General features: G+C 42.6%; 1 protein-coding gene across 1 annotated transcript; it reads right to left on the bottom strand.

Moving 5' to 3' along the window:
- Window positions 1–872: 872 nt before the first annotated feature.
- On the bottom strand, window positions 873–20,522 carry LOC308298681 (uncharacterized protein). Its single transcript, XM_080742323.1, has 9 exons — window positions 20,393–20,522; window positions 18,625–18,720; window positions 16,336–16,471; window positions 12,232–12,456; window positions 8,022–8,148; window positions 6,610–6,980; window positions 5,255–5,385; window positions 4,340–4,578; window positions 873–1,270 (listed from the first exon to the last, which is right to left on the bottom strand). Exons 1-9 carry the CDS (start codon window positions 20,471–20,473, stop codon window positions 928–930), a joined length of 1,749 nt encoding a protein of 582 aa, XP_080598449.1. The 5' UTR covers window positions 20,474–20,522; the 3' UTR covers window positions 873–927.
- Between the last annotated feature and the right edge of the window lie 1,297 nt (window positions 20,523–21,819).

Raw genomic sequence — 21,819 nt, 5'->3', positions numbered from 1 at the left:
CCCTGAGTTAATGTGGAAGAGTCCTTGAGCAAGACTCTGAATCCCTAGTTGCTCCCGGTGAGCAGGTTGGTGCCTTGCATGGTTTCCTCCGCCACCGGTGTATGAATGTGTGCGTGAATGGGTGAATGTAATGCACAATCTATGTAAAGCGCCTTGGATAAAAGCGCTATATAAATGCACAATTTACCATTTACAATAGAAAGCAGTAAATGAAAACATTTTAACACTCATCTTATATTTTCTCTAATTACAATCTAAAATATGAAACCTTGTTGTAAAAAAAGACAAAGTTGTCCTTTAACCCATTTAGGCCTAGAATTATTTCATGCTTTAGCTATTGAAAGAAATCAGATCTACAAGCTCTACAAGATTTCTCACAGCGTGGCACCGAGTGCCGCGCTGTGATGAAATCGTGATTTCTTTTTTGCAAGTCTTTTGAATAGATCTTTTTAAAAGCGAACATTTTGTAACTCAAATATTTGCTACTGGGGGGTCCCTGGAACAACATTTTGTGATGGGGGTCTGCAGCCAAATACATGTCATTTTGGGGGTCCTTGACATGAAAAAGTTTGAGAACCACTGATTTATAAGAAGGATTTAGAAGCCATTTATAGAATCAGGGTCAAAAATAATTCAAAGACTTGCACAAATATTTTAAAAAAATATTAAAAAAAATAGATCTACAAGCTCAAATGTCCAATAATTGTCAAAGCTCAAAAACTAATGTTTTTCAAAGCTCAAAATCAAATGTTCAATAATTTTCAAAGAAAATAGCAGATCTACAAGCTCGCAGCGCGGCACTCGGTGCCGCGCTGCAAGCTTGTATATCTGATAGTATTTTCCAACAGTTAAAGCATAAAATAATTCTAGGCCTAAATTTAAAGTAAAAAAATTAGAAGAATAAAATAATAAAAGTTAATACAAAAGTCAGTGAACGTTGCCGTACTCCCAGCTCTGCCTGGCGTGTGCCCTCTGGTGGAACTTGAGGCCGCCGCAGTTGCGGAAGGTCTTGCCGCACTGCGCGCAGGCATAGGGCTTCTCGCCCGTGTGGATGCGGAAGTGCCTCTTGAGCGCCCCCGAGTGGCGGAAGCGCTTGGTGCAGACGGAGCAGGTGTAGGGCCGCTCCCCGGTGTGGATGCGTAGGTGCGTCTTCAGGTTCTCCATGCGGTTGAAGTCGCGGTTGCACACGGTGCAGCGGAAGGGGCTGCAGCCCGGGGGGTACAGCGCCACCTTGCTGCGCTGCGGGGCCGCTGCAGCCTGCTGCAGGGGCCTGGGGGGGAGGGGGAGGGGGGGGGTGGGGGGCAACACACACAGCTAGGGCTGTCACAATTACTACATAATCGTCTAATCGTGATTCTTTTAAATAATCGTGATTATTTTTCATAATCGTCATAATCGTTTCCATGTTGACAAATGTTCATATAAAAAATGTAAAAAATAGTGGAAATAGCAGATCTACAAGCTCATCGTCTATTTCCACTATCAATGTTATTTTCTAAGTATAAAGTTGTCAAATAGGTCAGTAATTTTTTTTGTATATTTAGGTTATGTGTCATGATTGCCATGTACAACTTCAAAGCCTAAAAGCCAAACAGAAATGTAATTATCAACGTCAAAAACACAATTAAATCGTTAATCGCCAATTATTTGAGTGACGATTAATCGTCATGTAAAATGTCACATTGTGACAGCCCTACACACAGCTCTCTGTCAGCGGTCTGTCTGCTTGGACATGAGCTCCAGAAGTCCTGAACAATGTGATCTCTGCCTTCCTTGGGTCCATTCAGGACAATGGTTTCCAACACTTTTGGTCTAGATCAGGGGTCGGCAATAGGCAGCCCACAGGCCAAAACAGGCCCCTCAATACTGGACTGACAGTCCCACATAAACACTATCGTAGCTATAATGTCCAAATAGAGCTGGGGTTCCCAAACTTGTTTGGCTCAGGGCACCCCTATAAATAGCTTTTCATCCGAGGCATATTCATAATTCCAGCTCCTTAAATTTATAGCATATTTTAGCGATTATGTTGCGAGGAAAACGTTGAGATAATAGACATTTTTGATTAGAACTGACTGAAAATATGTTTGTACTTCTTGTAGTTTAAAATGATACTAAATATTTTTTTAAGTGTCCAAATATTATCAAATTATCTTGTGGCACCCCTGGACTTCCGTCGCGCACCCCAGGGTGACTTGTCACCCACTTTGAAAACCCCTGAAATAAGAGAACATATTCCCACCTAGAGGATCAGATGCTTATTCAACTTATTCATGCTGAGAGTGAGGCAGAGGCAACATTGCGCAGCTGTGCAGTGATCAAAGTGGTCAAAGTCCGTGGAAACTAACTTTGAAGGTGCCATTCCATGCTTCATCTTGTGGTGCTGTCTAAAAAGAGTTTCTTTGCAAGAGGCTAAACATGTCACGGTAAAGCCGTTGAGCTTCTAAATGGGCTTTGCATTGATGATACCACGTAGGATAAACACATTCACTCATTCACATTCATTCCTCTTCTTTATGCTTTTGGATAGTGGTCATGTGTCATTGCTCTTGCCGTTCTCTAGCGGTCTGTCTTTCTGCACAAGCACTCAATTCACTAACAACCAATTTGTGATCCGACGTGCAGCGGTGTTGCACACAGTATTCCATCTACAAACTCACAACGCGTCGTGCTGCACAGCGTTGTGAGATGTGCAAAGTGATTTATTATGAATCATGCTTATATGTATGTGATGTGATGAACACAAAAGTATGTTGGGTAATACTTAAAATGATTATAGGCTCCACTACATCAGTCCATCAATATTTGCAAATAGAAACGGGGGAAAACAGCTTGTTTTTCCACATAATATATATTTTTCTTTTTTTATCACAGATGCCTATGTCTTGTAAGGCAGTTTGTCTTGGAGTTCCAGTAACATTGTTTACCTATGAATTTCTTAAATTAGCCTTTCATTATATGTTCTGGCCCGCCATCTAATGCCTTAGAAAAGAATTTAAGAAATTGTCCCGAGGCCAAATCTAAAGTCCGACCCCTGGTTTATGTTTTAGCCTAGTTTTAGCCGATGGCATCGTAAAGACTGGTAATAATGCTTGATTTTGCAGGGCGCGTAGCCATAATTCGATGTCCCATTGTTTCGAGCAGCCAGTAGTTCAAGGCCAACCTGCCGACGCTGGTGAGCACTATCAGGTGAATGCTAACCCAAAGCCTAAACCTTAACCCTAAACCTTAACCCTAACCCTAACCCTAACCCTTACCGGAGTACTGGGAATTTGAAACAGCAGGACATCGAAATATCGAGAATTTGCAGATTTTGCATGCTGAAAAGAGAAGATCTACAAGCTCTGCAGTCTTGGCTCTGAGAGGACAAACCTCATCAAATGGTTCCGTGGCTCAAATGCAGATTAAATAATGGACCTTGATGTGAAAAATAATTGAAAACCACTGCAATACACCGTTTCTCAAACAGCGGGTCGGGACCCATTTGTGGGTTACGGTCACATTCTTATTGGTTACGACTCCAGCAAAAACCTTGTTTTCTTTTCCTACAAAAAAAATATATATTTCAAAAGATGGAAAATACTTTGAAATATATCATTTTATTGTTAGAAATAAAAATAGTTAGAAGAATTGTATACATTTTCAAAGAAACAAAGACAAAACACTAAGAAAACCCATGAATAAAATATACAATAATAATCAAGAAGTGAAAACAGCGGATCTACAAGCTCTTAACACGCGTGGGGCAAAGCAATGGGTGAGCTGTGAAATGTTAGATCTGCTAGTTTGGGTCCCGGGCAAATGTGTAATTACTTGCGCCAGCAGAGCAGCTTGTTGCGGCTTAGTTTTTGTAAAGTTTGTTTGGTATATTATCCATCTTTTAGTCAAACTCATAGAGACTTAAAAGGGATTGGGGAAACAAACGGAGGGAACCAAAACAAAGCGACGCCGCTTCTTCTGCTTGTGGTTTCCGCCTAGACCGGATCAAATGCCCCGTTTCCGCCTAGACCGGATCAAATGCCCCGTTGTAAACGAAGGTTACACATCTCCATTCAGAAACATTGCCATTCAGAAGATTGACTTCCATTATTCTAAATGGTGTCACCCTAACCCAAACCCTAACCCTAACCCTAACCTCAATGGGGGTATTTCTAAATGGGGATGTTTCTAAGTGGGGGCGTTTCTGAATGGAGGTCTGCCCCAGTAAAGGTTTACCAGGCTTTCCCCCGAGAGGCGAGGTTACGACAGAGTGCACTTCTAGTTTTCTCTTTTGGGTCACAGGCTAAAAGGTTTGGGAAGTTATTACTGCTGTAATAAATCAAATAAATCAGATTCAAACCTTGCAGGCACCGTTTGCTGTCGCCCGGCCTGGTGTTGGTGTTGTTGTTGTTGTTGTTGTTGTTGTTGCAGGGTGTGTTGACATTGACCATAGTGTCTCCTCAGCAGACTGGGGGTGTGGAACACCTGACCACACAGCTTACACACCTGGAGGCTGGGGGGAGGGGGAGGGGCCGCCACGGAGGAGGAGGAGGGGTCTCTGCTGCGCCCAGCGCTCGCCCTGACGTGAACACCGTACACCTGCACACACAGGGGGACAAAGTATACCTTAACCCAGGAGTGGAGCAACTTTGATGATGGAGAGTATTCAATACAATATTTGTACACTCACTCCAGAGGGCTACAATGCATATACAGTCAAGAATTGCATGTATTTTTTTTAATTTGTTTTTTTATGCATGTACATGTTACATATGTTAGTTCATTTTGAACTTAAATACAAATGCATTGGACATAAAAAAAAGCCTACTAGATCAAGATACTAATATACAGTAGACTGAAATAATTAAAGCTGGTCATGTTAGCACGTTTTGAATTATAAAAGCTGAAACCAATAATATATTAGTATTTCTGCGGGGCGCATTAAGTAAAGATGGGGGCCGCATGTGGCCCCCGGGCCACCCATGTTGCCCCAAATTATTATTACTCAATTGAATGTTGTCCCAAATGCGCACTTGAGTTTAAGTACTTATAGAGTACTCATTTTGTAAAATACTTAAGTATTTAAAAGTGCTTTCTTTTTCTTTTTAAATTATGAATTGAAAGTCTTATATGAGCTACAAAAGTAAAGTTGTAAAACCCGGCATCGCATTATGGGGAAAACGTTAAGCATAAAAGAGCAGAGCTAGTTTCAGTGAATATATTGAATGTGGAGTGAAAATAGAAAAGAGCCATGAGGTAAATCTACACGGCTGACCTGTGGAGAGGAGGAGGAGGAGGACTGGATGGAAGCCATGTCTGGAGGAGCAGGGAGGAGGTTGGAGGAGAACTCTCCTGACGAGGAGAAGTCTGCAGCACTGCTGCTGCCTCCACTGAGCTGAGGGAGGTCTGGAGGAGGAGACACACTCAGAGGTTAAAGACAGTCTGCAGCCTCCTCCACTGAGCTGAGGGAGGTCTGGAGGAGAGGAGACACACTCAGAGGTTAAAGACAGTCTGCAGCCTCCTCCACTGAGCTGAGGGAGGTCTGGAGGAGAGGAGACACACTCAGAGGTTAAAGACAGTCTGCAGCGCCTCCTCCACTGAGCTGAGGGAGGTCTGGAGGAGAGGAGACACACTCAGAGGTTAAAGACAGTCTGCTGCCTCCTCCACTGAGCTGAGGGAGGTCTGGAGGAGAGAGGAGACACACTCAGAGGTTAAAGACAGTCTGCTGCCTCCTCCTCCACTGAGCTGAGGGAGGTCTGGAGGAGAGGAGACACACTCAGAGTTTAAAGACAGTCTGCAGCACCTCCTCCACTGAGCTGAGGGAGGTCTGGAGGAGAGGAGACACACTCAGAGGTTAAAGACAGTCTGCTGCCTCCTCCACTGAGCTGAGGGAGGTCTGGAGGAGAGAGGAGACACACTCAGAGGTTAAAGACAGTCTGCTGCCTCCTCCTCCACTGAGCTGAGGGAGGTCTGGAGGAGAGGAGACACACTCAGAGGTTAAAGACAGTCTGCAGCCTCCTCCACTGAGCTGAGGGAGGTCTGGAGGAGAGGAGAGACACTCAGAGGTTAAAGACAGTCTGCTGCCTCCTCCTCCACTGAGCTGAGGGAGGTCTGGAGGAGAGGAGACACACTCAGAGGTTAAAGACAGTCTGCTGCCTCCTCCACTGAGCTGAGGGAGGTCTGGAGGAGAGAGGAGACAGACTGGTCAGTGAGGGAGCCCTGCGGACAATGACTTCGTCATCATTAGGGATGGGACGATATGGCAGAACAATCGGCAGATGACGTCACAATCGGCAGCAAATCTGGATAGCCTGTTTTGAGAACCTGTGGGATACTTTTAACCTTCGCCTTCTCAAAACCAGAGAAAGACACAACGGTCAGAAATGGGACTTTGTGAGGATAGAAGGTGCTAGTGGGACCCCAAAAAAAGGTTTTAAAATATGAAAAGTGAAATTTCATGGTGTATCACCTTTAACTTAATGTGCAACATTGTTTTCTCACTCAACAGTAAACAAACCAACATAAAGTGACAAATTAAGGACTTTTTAAACATTGGCCAAATTGTTAAATCTAAGCGGCAGAAATTGTGAAAACAGCCAGTCTACATGCTCACAACGCCTCGCAACTTACCCAGAGGAAGATTGTGGCTGCTGCTGCTGCTGCGTCCAGGAACCAGGGGGTCTTCTGGGTGATGGTGGTGGTGGTGGTGGTCCTCCACGAGGTCTTCTGGGTGGTGTTGGTGGTGGGGGTCCTCGTCCATCATCTCTGGCTTCCACTCCTCCAGCATCTTGGACTGGACCAGAGACAGGCTGTCAGGTCCCAGGTCCTGGAAGCAGCATTCTGCTGCCTCCATGGCTCCTCTGTCCTCCTTCAGGCTCTGCTCCTGCTTGACCCGGACCAGCTGGACGCTGCAGGACCGCTGCCCCTCTGTTCCCCTGGGACGGACACCGCTGTCCCCCTCTGTCCCCCTGGCATGGGCTGGCTGGACTGCACAGGACCTGCTGCCAAGTTACGGTTGTGCTCAAAATTATTCAACTCCCCTCTGCAAATCTGGTTTAGTGGCTAAATTCACAAACTGACAACTGAATGAAATAGATGAATCATACAAAAGAACAATGTAAATAGCTCAACAAAAGTAACATTTGTAGTTTTTTTTTAATTCAATGCTAAATGCCACGACTTTCACTTTCAATTATTCAACTCTTAATTACACCTGAAAACATCTGTAATCAACTGCAATCGACTAATCAAGGACTTAAATATATGCATCAGACGTGCAGCCTGGCCTGACTAGAAGTTTGTTGACTTGTTGATTGTGATTAGAGCAGTTAAGGAATTGTCAGAAAAGTTCAGAGAAGAGATCATCGCTTTGTACAAAAAAGGGAAAAGGATATAAAACAATTGCCAAGACACTGAATGTTCCAAAAAGTACAGTTTTGAGCATACTTTTAGTCGTAGTCGTTTTTTATTTATTTATTTTTAGATTTGTTTTGGGGCTTTTTATGCCTTTATTTGATAGGACAGTAGACTGACAGGAAATGGGGGGAGAGATGGGGAGTGACATGCAGCAAAGGTCGTCCGGATCGGGAATCGAACCAGCGACGCCGTCAGGCACCAATGCCTATGTGGCAATGGCTATGCGCCTGGACCAGTAGGCCAGCCGGCACCCCAGAGTAGTCTTTTTTTGAACAAAATGTAATTTAGTTTTTAGTCATCTGAAATGTTTAAGTCTTAGTCGACTAAATATCATGAGATTTTTGTCAACTAAATCTACAGTTGATTTTGCCTTGATGACGTCGTAATGGCTGATTTTACACTATTTTCAGAGCACAACGCCTGAACATAAAATGATATGTCTTTTAGTTCTGCTCTTCTGCACTAATATTTTCCTCCCTAACATTTTAGTCTAGTTTCTATTTGTTGGCGAAATTGTCAGTTCATTTAGCCTTAGCTTTAGTCATCATAGCTTTAGTCATCATAGCTTGAGTCATTGAAAAAAGGCAGTCGTCATCATAGTGTTAGTGGATGAAATGCTCACTGACCCGTTGTCCTCCGCTGCCCCCCGGAGGCGGGGCGGCTCGACGGCGTCGCCCAGCTGGAACGCTGCGTTTCGACACGACGGTTTGGAGCTCTCCGTCTTGCGGACGCCCGACGTCTCTTCCTGGGTTTCTGTGGAGGAGGGAGGGATGGGACCACAGAACAGAACAGGGTCAGGGCACTGGAGAAACATGCACTACAAATGGTGCATTTGCAGTATAGAGGGTATGCGCGTGACATCACTGTTGCTGGAGGTTATGTGGGAAGGCCTACAAAAAACTAATCAAAAATCCTGGAAAAAGTTATTCTCACCCAACTAATGCCATATCTTCACCAAAATAACATAATGGAAACATTTCAATCAGGCTTCAAAACCCAGCATAGCACAGAATCAGCCCTGTTGAAGGTTCAAAATGACCTACTCATGTCCGCTGACAGTGGGAACTGCTCTATCCTACTGCTGCTGGACCTGAGTGCGGCATTTGATACCGTGGACTACCCCATTCTACTTCACCGTCTCCAATCCCATGCTGGGATCCAAAACACAGCCCTGGACTGGTTTGAATCCTACCTTAAGGACAGAACCTTCTCAGTCAACATTGCTAATTTCTCCTCCTCCCTTGCTCATCTCTCCTGTGGTGTGCCTCAAGGTTCCATCCTAGGCCCCATCCTGTTCTCGCTCTATATGCTTCCCCTTGGCCAAATCATCAGACAACACAATATCTCATTTCACTGTTACGCAGACGACACGCAAATATACCTCCCCCTGAAACCCAATGACCATTCCGCATTAGTCAATCTCAATAACTGCCTTGCTGACATCAGATGTTGGATGGCACAGAACTTCCTCCAATTAAACGACAGTAAATTTGAAATGGTATTATTCGGTCCACCTCAGTCCATCACACAGATCAAGAGTGATCTTGGCAACCTCTCCGCCTTTGTCAAACCCCATGCCAAAAACCTGGGGTGTTATTTGACTCCGCTTTCAAATTAGATAAACAAGTCAATGCCATAGTTAAAACCAGTTTCTTCCATCTCCGCTCCATTTCTAAAATCAAGTCATTTCTCACTCCACATCACCTAGAAATAGTAATTCATGCACTTATATCCTCCCGGTTAGATTACTGCAACTCCCTCTATACCGGAATCAGCCAATCATCCCTTTCCCGTCTCCAACTGGTCCAAAATGCTGCTGCCAGACTCCTGACTGGCACCAGGAGGAGAGAGCACATTACACCCATATTGGCATCTCTCCACTGGCTACCTGTGCGGTACAGAATACGTTTCAAGATCCTACTGTTTGTATATAAAGGCTTAAATGGACTGGCACCCCCATACATCTCTGAACTCCTGTCTTATCCCCCCACCACCAGGACACTCAGGTCAGCAGATAGGGGGACACTTGAGGTCCCGTTCTCAAACAAGGTACACAGGGGGGACCGCGCCTTTGCAGTCGCTGGCCCCACCTTGTGGAACAGCATTCCCGCCTCTGTTAGGTTTGCCCCTTCTGTTGAAGTTTTTAAAACCAGGCTTAAAACACTTTTATTTTCACAAGCCTTTGAATCCCCATGATGAACTTTTTCGATTAGAGGCCTTTTCTTTTCTTTTTTTTCCCCTTACTATTTTTAATGTTTTTAATGTAAACTACTATGGTTACGTTGTCAATTCTATTTTTATTTACATTTTTTGATTGTTTGTAACGATGCATTTTTAACCTGTGAAGCACTTTGGTACAATGAGAATTGTTTTTAAATGTGCTATATAAATAAATTTGATTTGATTTGATACATCCAAACAGAAAAGTCCTATCTGATTGTATTAAACAAAGTTTAACTCACATTGCGGCTGTACTGAAAGCTTGAATTATCCTCTTTCTATCTGCAAAGTTTTTGTTTCATAAAAATCCACCATAGGCATGTTATGAGCTACTTTCTGTCAAGACATTCTGTGCTGGGGATTATATTATAAGTGTCAGAATTTGGAAGCGCTCGTTTTCTAACACACAACATCCTGCTGCCTCCCGCATTATGTGCAATTTAGAAACAGGTGGTATGAGTGATTTGCAAATAGCACTTCTAAACTCAAACGCTCCAAGCTGCTCAATATTGCTCAGGCTAATTGCGACCGTCAGGGAGCAGTTTACTATGAAAACCTCCACCGGCCGTCCGTCCGTCCGTCCGTCGGTCACACGTCACACCTTTGCCCTGCTCATATCTCCGCATCAGTATGACATCACACCACATGTGTACACAAACCTTTGTGTACGTTGCTGTGGCAACAGTCTGTTGTTGCTGGTCTGTTAGTGTACGTTAGCAACCACCTTAGCAACCATGGTTTTACCCTAGCAACCAACTGTTTACCCTAGCAACCAACTGTTTACCATAGCAACCATGTTTTTTTACCCTAGCAACCAACTGTTTACCATAGCAACCAGATACGCAGAGCAGGGATCTCCATATATGGGCATAAACAGGTGACATCACACTGATGTCAGATACTCAGAGCAGGGATTTCTCCATAATATATGGGCATAAAAGGGATTCTGTTAGGGATCTCCATATATGGGCATAAAAGGGATTCTGTTAGGGATCTCCATATATGGGCATACAAGGGATTCTGTTAGGGATCTCTATATATGGGCATAAAAGGGATTCTGTTAGGGATCTCCATATATAGGCATAAAAGGGATTCTGTTAGGGATCTCCATATATGGGCATAAAAGGGATTCTGTTAGGGATCTCCATATATGGGCATAAAAGGGATTCTGTTAGGGATCTCCATATATGGGCATAAAAGGGATGCTGTTAGGGATCTCCATATATGGGCATAAAAGGGATTCTGTTAGGGATCTCCATATATGGGCATGAAAGGGATTATGTTAGGGATCTCCATATATGGGCATAAAAGGGATTGTATCCCAGATGATGCCCTGTTAGGAGATCCACACTAACAGAATCCATATATGGTCCTACCGACAGCTGCTATAAGCCAACCCTGGCGATAAGGTCTGAGTCTAAGAAATGCTTCTTTCCTGGCAAGAATTGCCCCTTTATACTGTAGGGCTCGTTTGTGTATTGTATGACATCACGCCACATCATCGGCTGAGGACTGTGTGATGTCATCATATCTCCATATATGGAGACATAAGTTGCTCATGCCCAAATATGGGCTGGTGAGGTCAGACTTAATGTGATGCGTAGGTTATCTCCATATATGGAGATTCAACTTCAATGAGTAACCATGGCAAACTGTCAACTGCCCGTATGTCTTGATAATTGGTAAAACAAACTTTTGGCCTATTTGTGGAGATAAGCGACCAACGGTCGCTTATCTCCCGATTAGGGAGTCTTACTGGTGTTAAGTTTGTTTGTGATCGTGAGCGTGCCGATGTAATCCAGCACGAGCTGCCACGTTTTGTGGAAGGATTCCAAGGAACCTCTGAGGGAGAATCTAATGCCTCATTCACACTACCAAAAGCCAAGCTAATGGTTTGCTTGGTAATTCAATGTATTCTCTATGCAAACCAGCTTTTAAAATGTCCAAGCTGGAAAAAAAAAGCTGGGAAATGTTTAAAGCTGGTTTGCATAGAGAATACATTGAATTACCAAGCAAACCATTAGCTTGGCTTTTCGTAGTGTGAATGAGGCATAAGTCTTTCAAGTTTGATACAGTATAGAATTTCGAGAATCCATCTGTTGTGTGATGGGGGAGATGGATGTATCCAATTGAGGAGTATCAATCTCCTTGCTAACAGGGTAGTAAAAGCTATTACTCGTCGTAAATAGGAAGGTGAGTTAGGGAGAGAGATTCCGAAAAGGGCAATGATGGGGTCAGGAACAATTTGCATGTTTAATGCCCTTCCCAAGGTATTAAATATTGCTGTCCAAAACCCTGACAGTTTGGGGCAGGACCAAAACATATGCATGTAATCTGCAGGCGACTGTTTGCATCTATTACATGCATCCGACCTCTCAGGATATATCCTGGCTAGTTTTGCATTAGTGTAGTGGACTCTGTGTAGATAATGGGTGTTTTTAATGAATGTATCATGGTTAAAATGAAGTTTGAAGTTACAATGGGTGAGAAAAGCCCATAAGGTGTGTTCCCTGTTGAAAGTGGAATATCCCTTTAAGCATTAAGAGCAAGATAAACACATTATAAAACTGCATTTGACGACAATAGAATAAACAGACAACTAAGAGGCATACGTACGGAGCTCAGGCAGGTGGTCCTCCATGGAGGAGGTGTCTGTAAGAGGATATTGTTGAGACAGGACCCTCCCATCAGCACAGATCTCCCTGAAGGTCCCCCCGTCGTCCTCCTCCTCCTCCTCCTCCTCCTCCTCCTGCTCAGAGCCTGAGTGAAGCTCAGCCTGACCTTCTGTCTTCATGTCCTGGAGGAGCAGCATCTCCTCCTGACAGCTGGACCGGTTCAGACCTGGAGGCAAGTAGGGGTGGGCGATATGGAAAAATACAATATCACAATGTTTTCCCAAGCTGTATCACGATACACGATTTTATCACGACTCTTTTTCACGTTGTTTTTTATGGTTATTTTTCAAGTTACTTGACAAAAACTAGACTCTCTGGGTTCCTTTTGGGAGGTCTAAATTGAACTTTACAAGTATGTTTACAGTTTACAATTTACAGTTTAGGCATTTAGCAGACGCTTTTAATCCAAAGCAACTTACAATAAGCAGATAATACAATACATCACTATGATAAACAACATATACAAATGACAGTATACAAATGAAACCAAATGGACCCGTAAGTTAAGTGGAGACCTTGACATTTTGAGAACTGATGATTTTGACCAAAATGCAGGTTTAAATTGAATTCTGCAATGAATCTCTGTATTAACGATCAAACAGGATTTTTTATAAGGCTCCCTCAATTGTATCACGATATATACGATACCTCTGAAAAGGCATATCGTGGAGACATTGTATCGTCTCAACGATAATTATCACCATATCGCCCACCCCTAGAATCAAAAGAATCCCCATCTGTCAATATGAGGTGCAGCATGCGTATTGCGTAGCTATAGTTCATGCAGACAACTCAGGAGGCATGCAGTCATTGATCAGGGTTCAGTCATTGATCAGGGTTCAGTCATTGATCAGGGTTCCCACACATTTTTACCAATTCATTTCCAAAACTTTTCCAGAATATTTAACCCAATGTCCAGGACTATATAACAATAATTCAGCTCAATAACAAGTCGCTTACTCCTATGCGCAATGCCCAAAGACAGGTAGTGTATCCTAGTGGTTCTCAACCTTTTCAGGCCGTGACTCCCGAAATAATCACATTTGAACTGGGGACCCCGGCACCCTGACAAGCACTCAGAGTTGAGGAATTTTGTTTCTATTGTGAAAATAGCAGATCTACATGCTCACAACGCATCGCAACGCAAGGCGTTGTGAGCATGTAGATCGGCTATTTTCACAATTTCTGCCTCTAATATTTGACAATTTGGCCAATGTTTAATTTGTCTTTTCAAAGGTATTAACAAAAAAGACAATGCATAGCTATTTTTCCCAGGACCTTCCAGGACCCTTGATCAATTCCAAAACTTTTCCAGTACTGGAAAAATATTTTTCTAATTTCAAAATATTTCCAAGAATTTCATGACTGTGGGAACCCTGATTGATTGATTGATTGAGTATTTTATTAGAAAAAAAATGGTACAGTTAAACACCCTGCCTAAAAGGAGCATCCCAAATAAGTCCTTTTACGGTCTTTTTTATGTTGGAAGTCCTTGGTATTCAATTCATGGATATAACAAATAGCAAGCAAAGAAAAGAAACTCATTGCAGTTATAAAAACACTATATATTATGTACAGGGTAGGTGTTACGGGCCAAAGGGTCTAGGGGAGAATGGCCCGTGACATATCCATCCACAATTACAACCAGTTTGCAGAAATATGTACACCTCCCCAGCACCCACCTGTAGGCTCTGTTTCTAGATCCCCTGTGGGGGTCTTAACCCATTTAGGCCTGAACACATTATGACGCAATATTTTATGCTTTAACTATTGAAAAATAGCAGATATACAAGCTCACAGCGCGGCACCGAGTGCCGCGCTGCGAGCTTGTATATCTGCTATTTTTGAAAAATCGTGAAAATTCGATTTTTGACCCGATTCTATAAGTGTCTTTTGAATCCTTCTAAGATTTTTTGAAAAACCAATGTTTGTATGTCAACAATCTGGCCAGCCATCGTCAAAGAAAATGTCCTTTTCATTTAACTGGAGCTCAGTTAGTCTGTTCTTGAGAGACTACTATGTCAGTGGTTCTCAAACCTTTTCATGTGAAAGACCCCCAAAATGACATTTATTTGGCCACGGACCCGCATCTCAAAATATCTAGTTCCAGGGACCACCCAGAAGCAAAATTTGAGTTACAAACGTTCGCTTTGAAAATACATGTATTCAAAGATTTGCACACATTTTCACGACTTTTACAAAAATAGCAGATCTACAAGCTCGCAGCGCGGCACTCGGTGCCGCGCTGCGAGCTTGTATATCTGCTATTTTTCACTGGTTAAAGCAGTCAATAATTCTAGGCCTAAATGGGTTAATTCATTTGCTGTAATTGTAGGCTCGCCTGAAAGGCGAGAACACTATGTTATCCTCATTATTTATATAGTGAGTTCCGCCGCAGACAGTTCAAAGGCGAAAACACTATGGTTTTGTCATTATTTCCAACGCATATCGTGTTCCGTTAGCCAATGAGGCGCAATTGGTGGAAAAAGATGTGGGAGTGGTGTTAGCTGGAGTATTGGTTGAGCTTGACATGACAGTTAGCACACAGCAGAGTATAGTCACAAGGGAGCCCACACTGTTTCGTAGGAACAGTATTTCTAGTTCTAGTTGGTATATATATATCTATATATAATAACTTATCTAAAATGATTATACTTACAGTGAATGATTAGAGACAGAGTCCTGACACCAAACTATGCTTCATATATCATGCTCAGTAAATGCTAAAAATCTAATGAATCCAAGAGTTGTCTGCCTGAGATGTGTCTAAAGGAGCTGGGAGGTGTGCTGCACCTGTCCTGGACAGAATGAGATTTGTCCCCTCAAAGTTGTCAAACATGGAGCCTCTTCTCCAAAAACATCTGCTCACCTGTCATTGGTACAGGATGCTTGAGGAGTGGAAGTGAGTAGACAGTGATTTGCTGCCCCCTAGTGACATCTGTCAGTATCTGTTAAACATGTGTGGGTTGTGATTTCTCTTGATGCTGTTCCTCTAGCGTCTAGCCCTATATGGGCATGTGATGCTGTTCCTCTAGCCCTATATGGGCATGTGATGCTGTTCCTCTAGCCCTATATGGACATGTGATTCTGTTCCTCTAGCCCTATATGGGCATGTGATTCTGTTCCTCTAGCCCTATATGGGCATGTGCCACCAGAGCTACTACGGGAGGACTTACCTGGTTGTGCACCTCCTCCTCTAGAAGGAGTCCCGTCCCCCTCTCCTCCTCCGAATACCAATCCGTTCGCCCAGGGCGTCTATCCGGCGTAATGTTAAAACCTAACATTAAAACCTACGTTTTTAAATAAGTGTAGTGGAGTAAAAGTACAATATTTGGATCTGAGATTTAGTAAAGTCGAAGTGAAAGTATTGCAAATTGGAAATACTCAAGTAAAGTAAAATTTACAAACTCACAATAGTAATTTTGTACAGTTATGTACAATACAGGCCCACCGAGCGGTCAGCGCGAGACCGGCGGAACGGCCATGGGCGAACGGCCGAGTGGGCGAAAAAGGATCTGTTACCCTTCCTCCCATGTTCCCTCCAAAGAGAACTCACCCAAGGATGGGACAACTCCCGAACGGCCGGTTCATTCCAGGCCGGCCATTAGGAAAAAAATTAAAATAAAATGTCTGCCTTTGTTCCATTTTGGGGGCTGGGCAGCCAACAAAGTAAATCGTTGGCGTTGTGTGCTTGTAGATCTGCTGTTTTCAATAGTTTAAATCATTTTTAAAATGATAAATACAAAACAAACGGTTTTGGACATACAAGGTTTCAACCCGACAAGACGAAATATAACTCATGTACAGTAATTGGCCCACTGGCTTGTCACTTGTCATGATCTGAAATGGCAAGTAGCAGCAGTGCTATAGAGAGAGATCTCTCTCTATAGCGCGCAATGAGGTCCTCTATACAACTCTTTTTCCCGGGCTGAATCAGGGGCCCAGCATGACCCTGAACTCACCTGGTTCTAGACCTCCTCTAGAAGGAGTCCTGTCCCCCTCTGCTCCTCCTCCTCCTCCCATGTACCCTCCAAAGAGAACTCACCTGGTTCTAGACGTCTAGAAGGAGTCCTGTCCCCCTCTCCTCCTCCTCCTCCTCCTCCTCCTCCTCCCATGTACCCTCTGAGGATCTCCAGCTGCTCCTCGGCCTCCTGCAGCCTCTGCTTCAGGCTGTGGTTCTCCTTTTGTGATTGGTTGAAAAGGTCACATAGGAAAAGCACAGGATAGGACAGTTCAGATACAAGGTCTAACAATAGGATTTACAGTTTAAGCATTTAGCAGACGCTCTTGTGCCAATGACGCCTTTGACGTCTTTAGATCAAAGGGAACAATGTTTTTTTTTTTTTTCTTTCTTTTTGACACTGAATCACGACTGTGTCTGTTTCTGTGATCGATCAGCACCTAGTCAATAAAAAACTTGATATAAAACCTAAAAAAATGCTATCTAGCTTTCATGTACAGTATGGTAATTGGGGGGTAGGTGAGCTACAGTGCTATGGGTTTAATTAATCTAAAATCGATTAATTGCTGTTAAGAAAATTAATCCATTACATTTTTTTGAAAACTGTTTTAGTCAATGTTACAGCTATGGTGTGTGTCATATCAAATGTTGAGGTCATCATAATCCTTAATCATATTCCTTCACATTGGAGGGCTTTTGGAGAGAAATGAGACAGACTCCTTGGCTCAGAGTCTCATTCCCCTCCTGCAGAGGGGAGGCGTGTGTGTTTAGATTATTGTAACTCCGTTTGTTCCGGCCTCTGCAGGAACAACTACATCCCGTCTCCAACTACAGGGTTCCCACACATTTTTACCAATTAATTTCCAAAACTTTTCCAGAATATTTAACCCGATTTCCAGGACTATAGAACAATAATTCAGCTCAATAACAAGCCGCTTACTCCTATGTGCAATGCCCAAAGACAGGCAGTGTATGCCAGTGGTTCTCAACCTTTTCAGGCCGTGACCCTCGAAATAATCATATTTGAACTGGGGACCCCCAGCACGCTGATGAGCACTAAGAGTTAAGGTTCTATTGTGAAAATAGCAGATCTACATGTGTGACTGTGAGCATGTAGGTCTGCTATTTTCACAATTTCTGCCTCTAATATTTGACAATTTGGTTTAATTTGTTATTGACAAAATCAATAACCAAAGACAATGCATAGCTATTTCTTCCAGGACCTTCCAGGACCCTTGATCAATTCCAAAACGTTTCCAGTACTGGAATTCTTTTTTTCTAATTTCAAAATATTTCCAGGAATTTCATGACCGTGGGAACCCTGCAACTAGTACAGAACTCAGCTGCCAGACTGCTTACGAACTCCAGGAAACTCCCCCATCTCAGCTGCTCTCCACTGGCTACCTGTTAGTGCTTTTACCCATGACCTTTACAGCTGTAAATGGACCGGCTCCCAGTTATATCTCTGACATGGCAGAACCCTACAAGCCTCAGATCAGCAGATAAGGGCCTCCTAGAGTCTCCCACAGCTACAGTAGTCTCAAAGGGTGGCCGGGCTGTGGCAGTCAAAACCAACAAAGGGTCAAACTCGTTTTTCTGCTATACCACCAAAATGTGGAAAGCCTTACCGAAGGCCATAAAGGAGTGTGGATCACTAGCATCCTTTAAAATTGCCCTGAAAAACCACTTACAGGCAGCAGCCGTTCGCAAACTGGTAAAAAAACGAACCTAGCCCAACCCTACCCTCCCCCTTCTTTGTATATACTTACTGTTTGTTTAGACTTACGGTTTTCTTTTTTTGTTCTCTCATTTTTTTTTCTTTACATATCTACTGCATAGTACTGTGTTCTATTCGTCTGTCATTCAATGTTATATGAGATACTTAAATGGTTTCCTGTGGAAATAAGCTTAGTCTTTTCATGGATCTCCTTTTAGTAGACCTTGTACCAGTGAACTGTACCGTCATGAAACTGTACCTTTTCCTATGCAAACTTCTAATAAAGTCTTCAATCAATCAATCAATCAATCAATCAGTCCGGGCCTCCAAGCTGTGGAGCTATATAGTACTCTGCTAGCCTGGCGGGGCCTGACGTCATACTGCGTTCACTCACTCATTCCTTCCCCAGTATAACGTCTGGCCTTCGGTCTATTGGCAGCTTGAAAAGTGGGCGGGAGGACTTGCCTTGACAGACAGACTCCTCTAACCAATTAAGAGCGAGCCCACACTGTTTCGTAGGAACAGTATTTCTAGTTATCATGTGTTGTACCTGCTGGGTGTGGTGCACCTCCTCCTGTCCTCTCTAGTTATCATGTGTTGTACCTGCTGGGTGTGGTGCACCTCCTCCTGTCCTCTCTAGTTATCATGTGTTGTACCTGCTGCGTGTGGTGCACCTCCTCCTGTCCTCTCAGGTCCCCCATCTTATGGAGCAGCAGCTTGGTCACCTCCAGCACCGTGATCTCCACCGCCACCTACAGGACAATAGATGACATTACATTGGAACATGTTCATGTCAAGGAACATCCAAAATGATATATTATGTAGGCCTACCCATCTAAAAAAAAAAAGAAGAAGAAAAACCACAGATCTACAAGCTCATGGCACTATGAGTAGGGCTGGGGGCCACATGGAAATAATATCATATCACGATTGTTTTTCATGTTAAGTTTTCATGGTTTCAGGTTGTACTTATAGCATTACAACCACCTACAACAAGAGGCAACAACAACTAAAAGAAAAAGGAGTTACCAGAGCATGTAGGCCAAAATACCATTTCAAGCTGTTTTTAATGAATTCTGCAATGAATCTCTGTATTCACAATGCTGTCCCTCCCCCAACGTATCACAACCTATATGATATCCCTGAAAAGCTCCATGGATAGTGGAGAGTGGAGACACAATATAACAACATGATAAAGTGAAATGATAATATTATTAACCTGGAAGGCTCCATGGATAGTAGACACTCTATAGCAGGGGTTTTCAACGTGGGTGACGAGGCACCCTGGGGTGCCGTGACGGCAGTCCAGGGGTGCCGCGAGATGATTTGATAATATTTGGAATTCATTTGGACACTTGAAAAGTATATTTAGTATCATTTTAAACTTGAAGTACGAAGTTATTTCAGTCAGTTCTAATCAAAATGGCTATTATTTCAACGTTTTCCTTGCAAGATAATCACTAAAATATGGCATAATTATAGGGGTGACCTGAGTCAAAAAAGTTTGGTAGGCAGTAGGCACACTATATTAATAACAATAACAACATAATACAGTGATACATATGATAATATATCATGGGGCGGCATAGCTCAGGGGTAGAGAAACCATTATTAGAGCACAAAGGGTTCCCAGTTCGAATCCGGGCTCCCCCTGAGTTAATGTCGTAGAGTCCTCCACCACCGGTGTATGAATGTGTCAGTGAATGGGTGAATGTAATGCACGATCTATGTAAAGCACCTTGGATAAAAGCGTTATATAAATGCACCATTTACCATTAATATTAACATGGAACTTAGGCTCCATGGATAGTGGAAACACACTATATTAACAATAACACCATAATACAGTGATATTATATTATATTAACCTGGAACGCTCCATGGATAGCAGACACTCTATATTAATAACAATAACAACAACATAATACAGTGATACATACGATAATGTATTAATAATCAAATGGAACTTAGGCTCCATGGATAGTGGACACACTATATTTATTAACAACATAATAAAGTGATATATATCATATTAACCTGGAAGGATCCATGGATAGTGGACACTATATTAATAAGAATAACAACATAATAAAGTGATATTATATGATATTTATACCTGGAAGACTCCATGGATAGTAGATACTATATATTAATAACAATAACAACATAATAAAGTGATATTATATGATATTTATACCTGGAAGACTCCATGGATAGTGGACACACTATATTAATAAGAATAACAACATAATAAAGTGATATTATATGATATTTATACCTGGAAGGATCCATGGATAGTAGACACACTATATTAATAAGAATAACAACATAATAAAGTGATATTATATGATATTTATACCTGGAAGGATCCATGGATAGTAGACACTATATTAACATAATAATAAAGTGATATATCATATTAACCTGGAAGGCTCCATGGATTGTGGACACCAGCTCATCTTGGAAGGACAGAGCAGACACAGTGGGTTTACTGTTCACTTTCATGTCTCCTATCTATCTATCACACACACAGTCACACATACACACTGCTTGCTTCACTACAGCGCTGCTGTAATGCTACAGCTCTTATAAACACATAAAGATGTTTAGCAGACAGCTCTGGAACATCTCTGACGACGATGAGGAGGAGGGTGAGGATGATGATCCGCCATTGTTGTTCCTTCTGTGTACTGTTGTTGTGTTGCTGTTCTTCTACTGGCTCTGGCTCTGTCACGGTTTTTACGTGATGGTCGCCCCCTGCTGGCGTGGAGGATGGTTAACAGGAAGAATGGGCTGAATAAACCTGAACGTCATTGTGTATTAGCCTATGTATATTTGGCCACGGACCCCTCACCTGAACATATTTTAAACCAGGGACCCCCATAGTAGTAGTATTTGTGTAGTAGAAATGTAAAAAAAATAATAATACTAATTATATAGCACGGCACAGAGTGCCACGCTGTGAGATTATTTAATTTTTTTTGACAATGTGTGCAAGTCTTAGAATATTTCAAATCCTTCTATGTTTTTTTGAAAAACCTACATGTTTCCCATCTCACAATATTTACCCCCAGGAGCAAATTTGAGTTATAAATGTTTGCTTAAAAAATACATATATTCAAAGATTTGCACACATTTTCACAACTTCAAAGATAGCAGATCTACAAGCTCGAGTTTGTTAAGATACACACTGTGTTATACACAAAACATTTGATTATAGTACATTTACCCCTATTGATTCTGGGTGGGGACCCAAATGCATGGCCCCGGATGGGGTAAATTTACTATAATCAAATTATTGTAAAAACATGATTGAACTCAAGTCTCCATGGCGTGTCTAATCAAAAGAGAGAAAAAAAAACATTTTGGGGGTGAAATACTCCTTTAATGTGTAATGTAATTTATTCCGAAGACATCATCTGACACACCGGTAGGGGCTTTTAAGCCGTGACATCATTTTGTAGTCAGACCTCCAAGCAGATTTATTGTCAATATGTGTCCCTCGCTATTTCAACAGATCTATTTCAGATCCCAGACAAAAATAACGACTAAAGTATAATTGTACCACTTTCCTTTCATCAACAAAGAGAAGAAAAATCACACCCAATGTGAAGTGAGCGGTGGTCGTGCTTGCATAACATCTTCAGACTAGGATTTAAGTCTAGGATGTACAGGCTATGCTACACACACACATTTGCTATGGCAAAACGCTGAGGAAAAAGGCTACAACATTTGACATCACTAGACAAACATGATGCTACGCACACACATTTTACTATGGCAAAACGCTGAGGAAAAAGGCTACGGACACACGCACAGCCACTTGTAGGAGCGGTTTGCACCGCTCAAAA

This window comes from Nannobrachium achirus (genome assembly GCF_963921795.1).
Source record: "Nannobrachium achirus genome assembly, chromosome: 14".
NCBI lineage: Eukaryota > Metazoa > Chordata > Actinopteri > Myctophiformes > Myctophidae > Nannobrachium > Nannobrachium achirus.
This window is presented reverse-complemented; position numbering and strand designations above follow the sequence as displayed.

What these genes read in the sequence shown, in the direction of transcription:
- LOC308298681 (XM_080742323.1), bottom strand. Translation starts at nt 20,473, where the DNA reads ATGAAAGTGAACAGTAAACCCACTGTGTCTGCTCTGTCCTTCCAAGAT. An exon ending in CAATCCATGGAGCCTTCCAG is followed by an intron (nt 18,721 to 20,392) that starts GTTAATATGATA and finishes ATTGTCCTGTAG; the next exon opens with GTGGCGGTGGAGATCACGGT. An exon ending in GGGGCAGCGGAGGACAACGG is followed by an intron (nt 6,981 to 8,021) that starts GTCAGTGAGCAT and finishes GTAACTTGGCAG; the next exon opens with CAGGTCCTGTGCAGTCCAGC.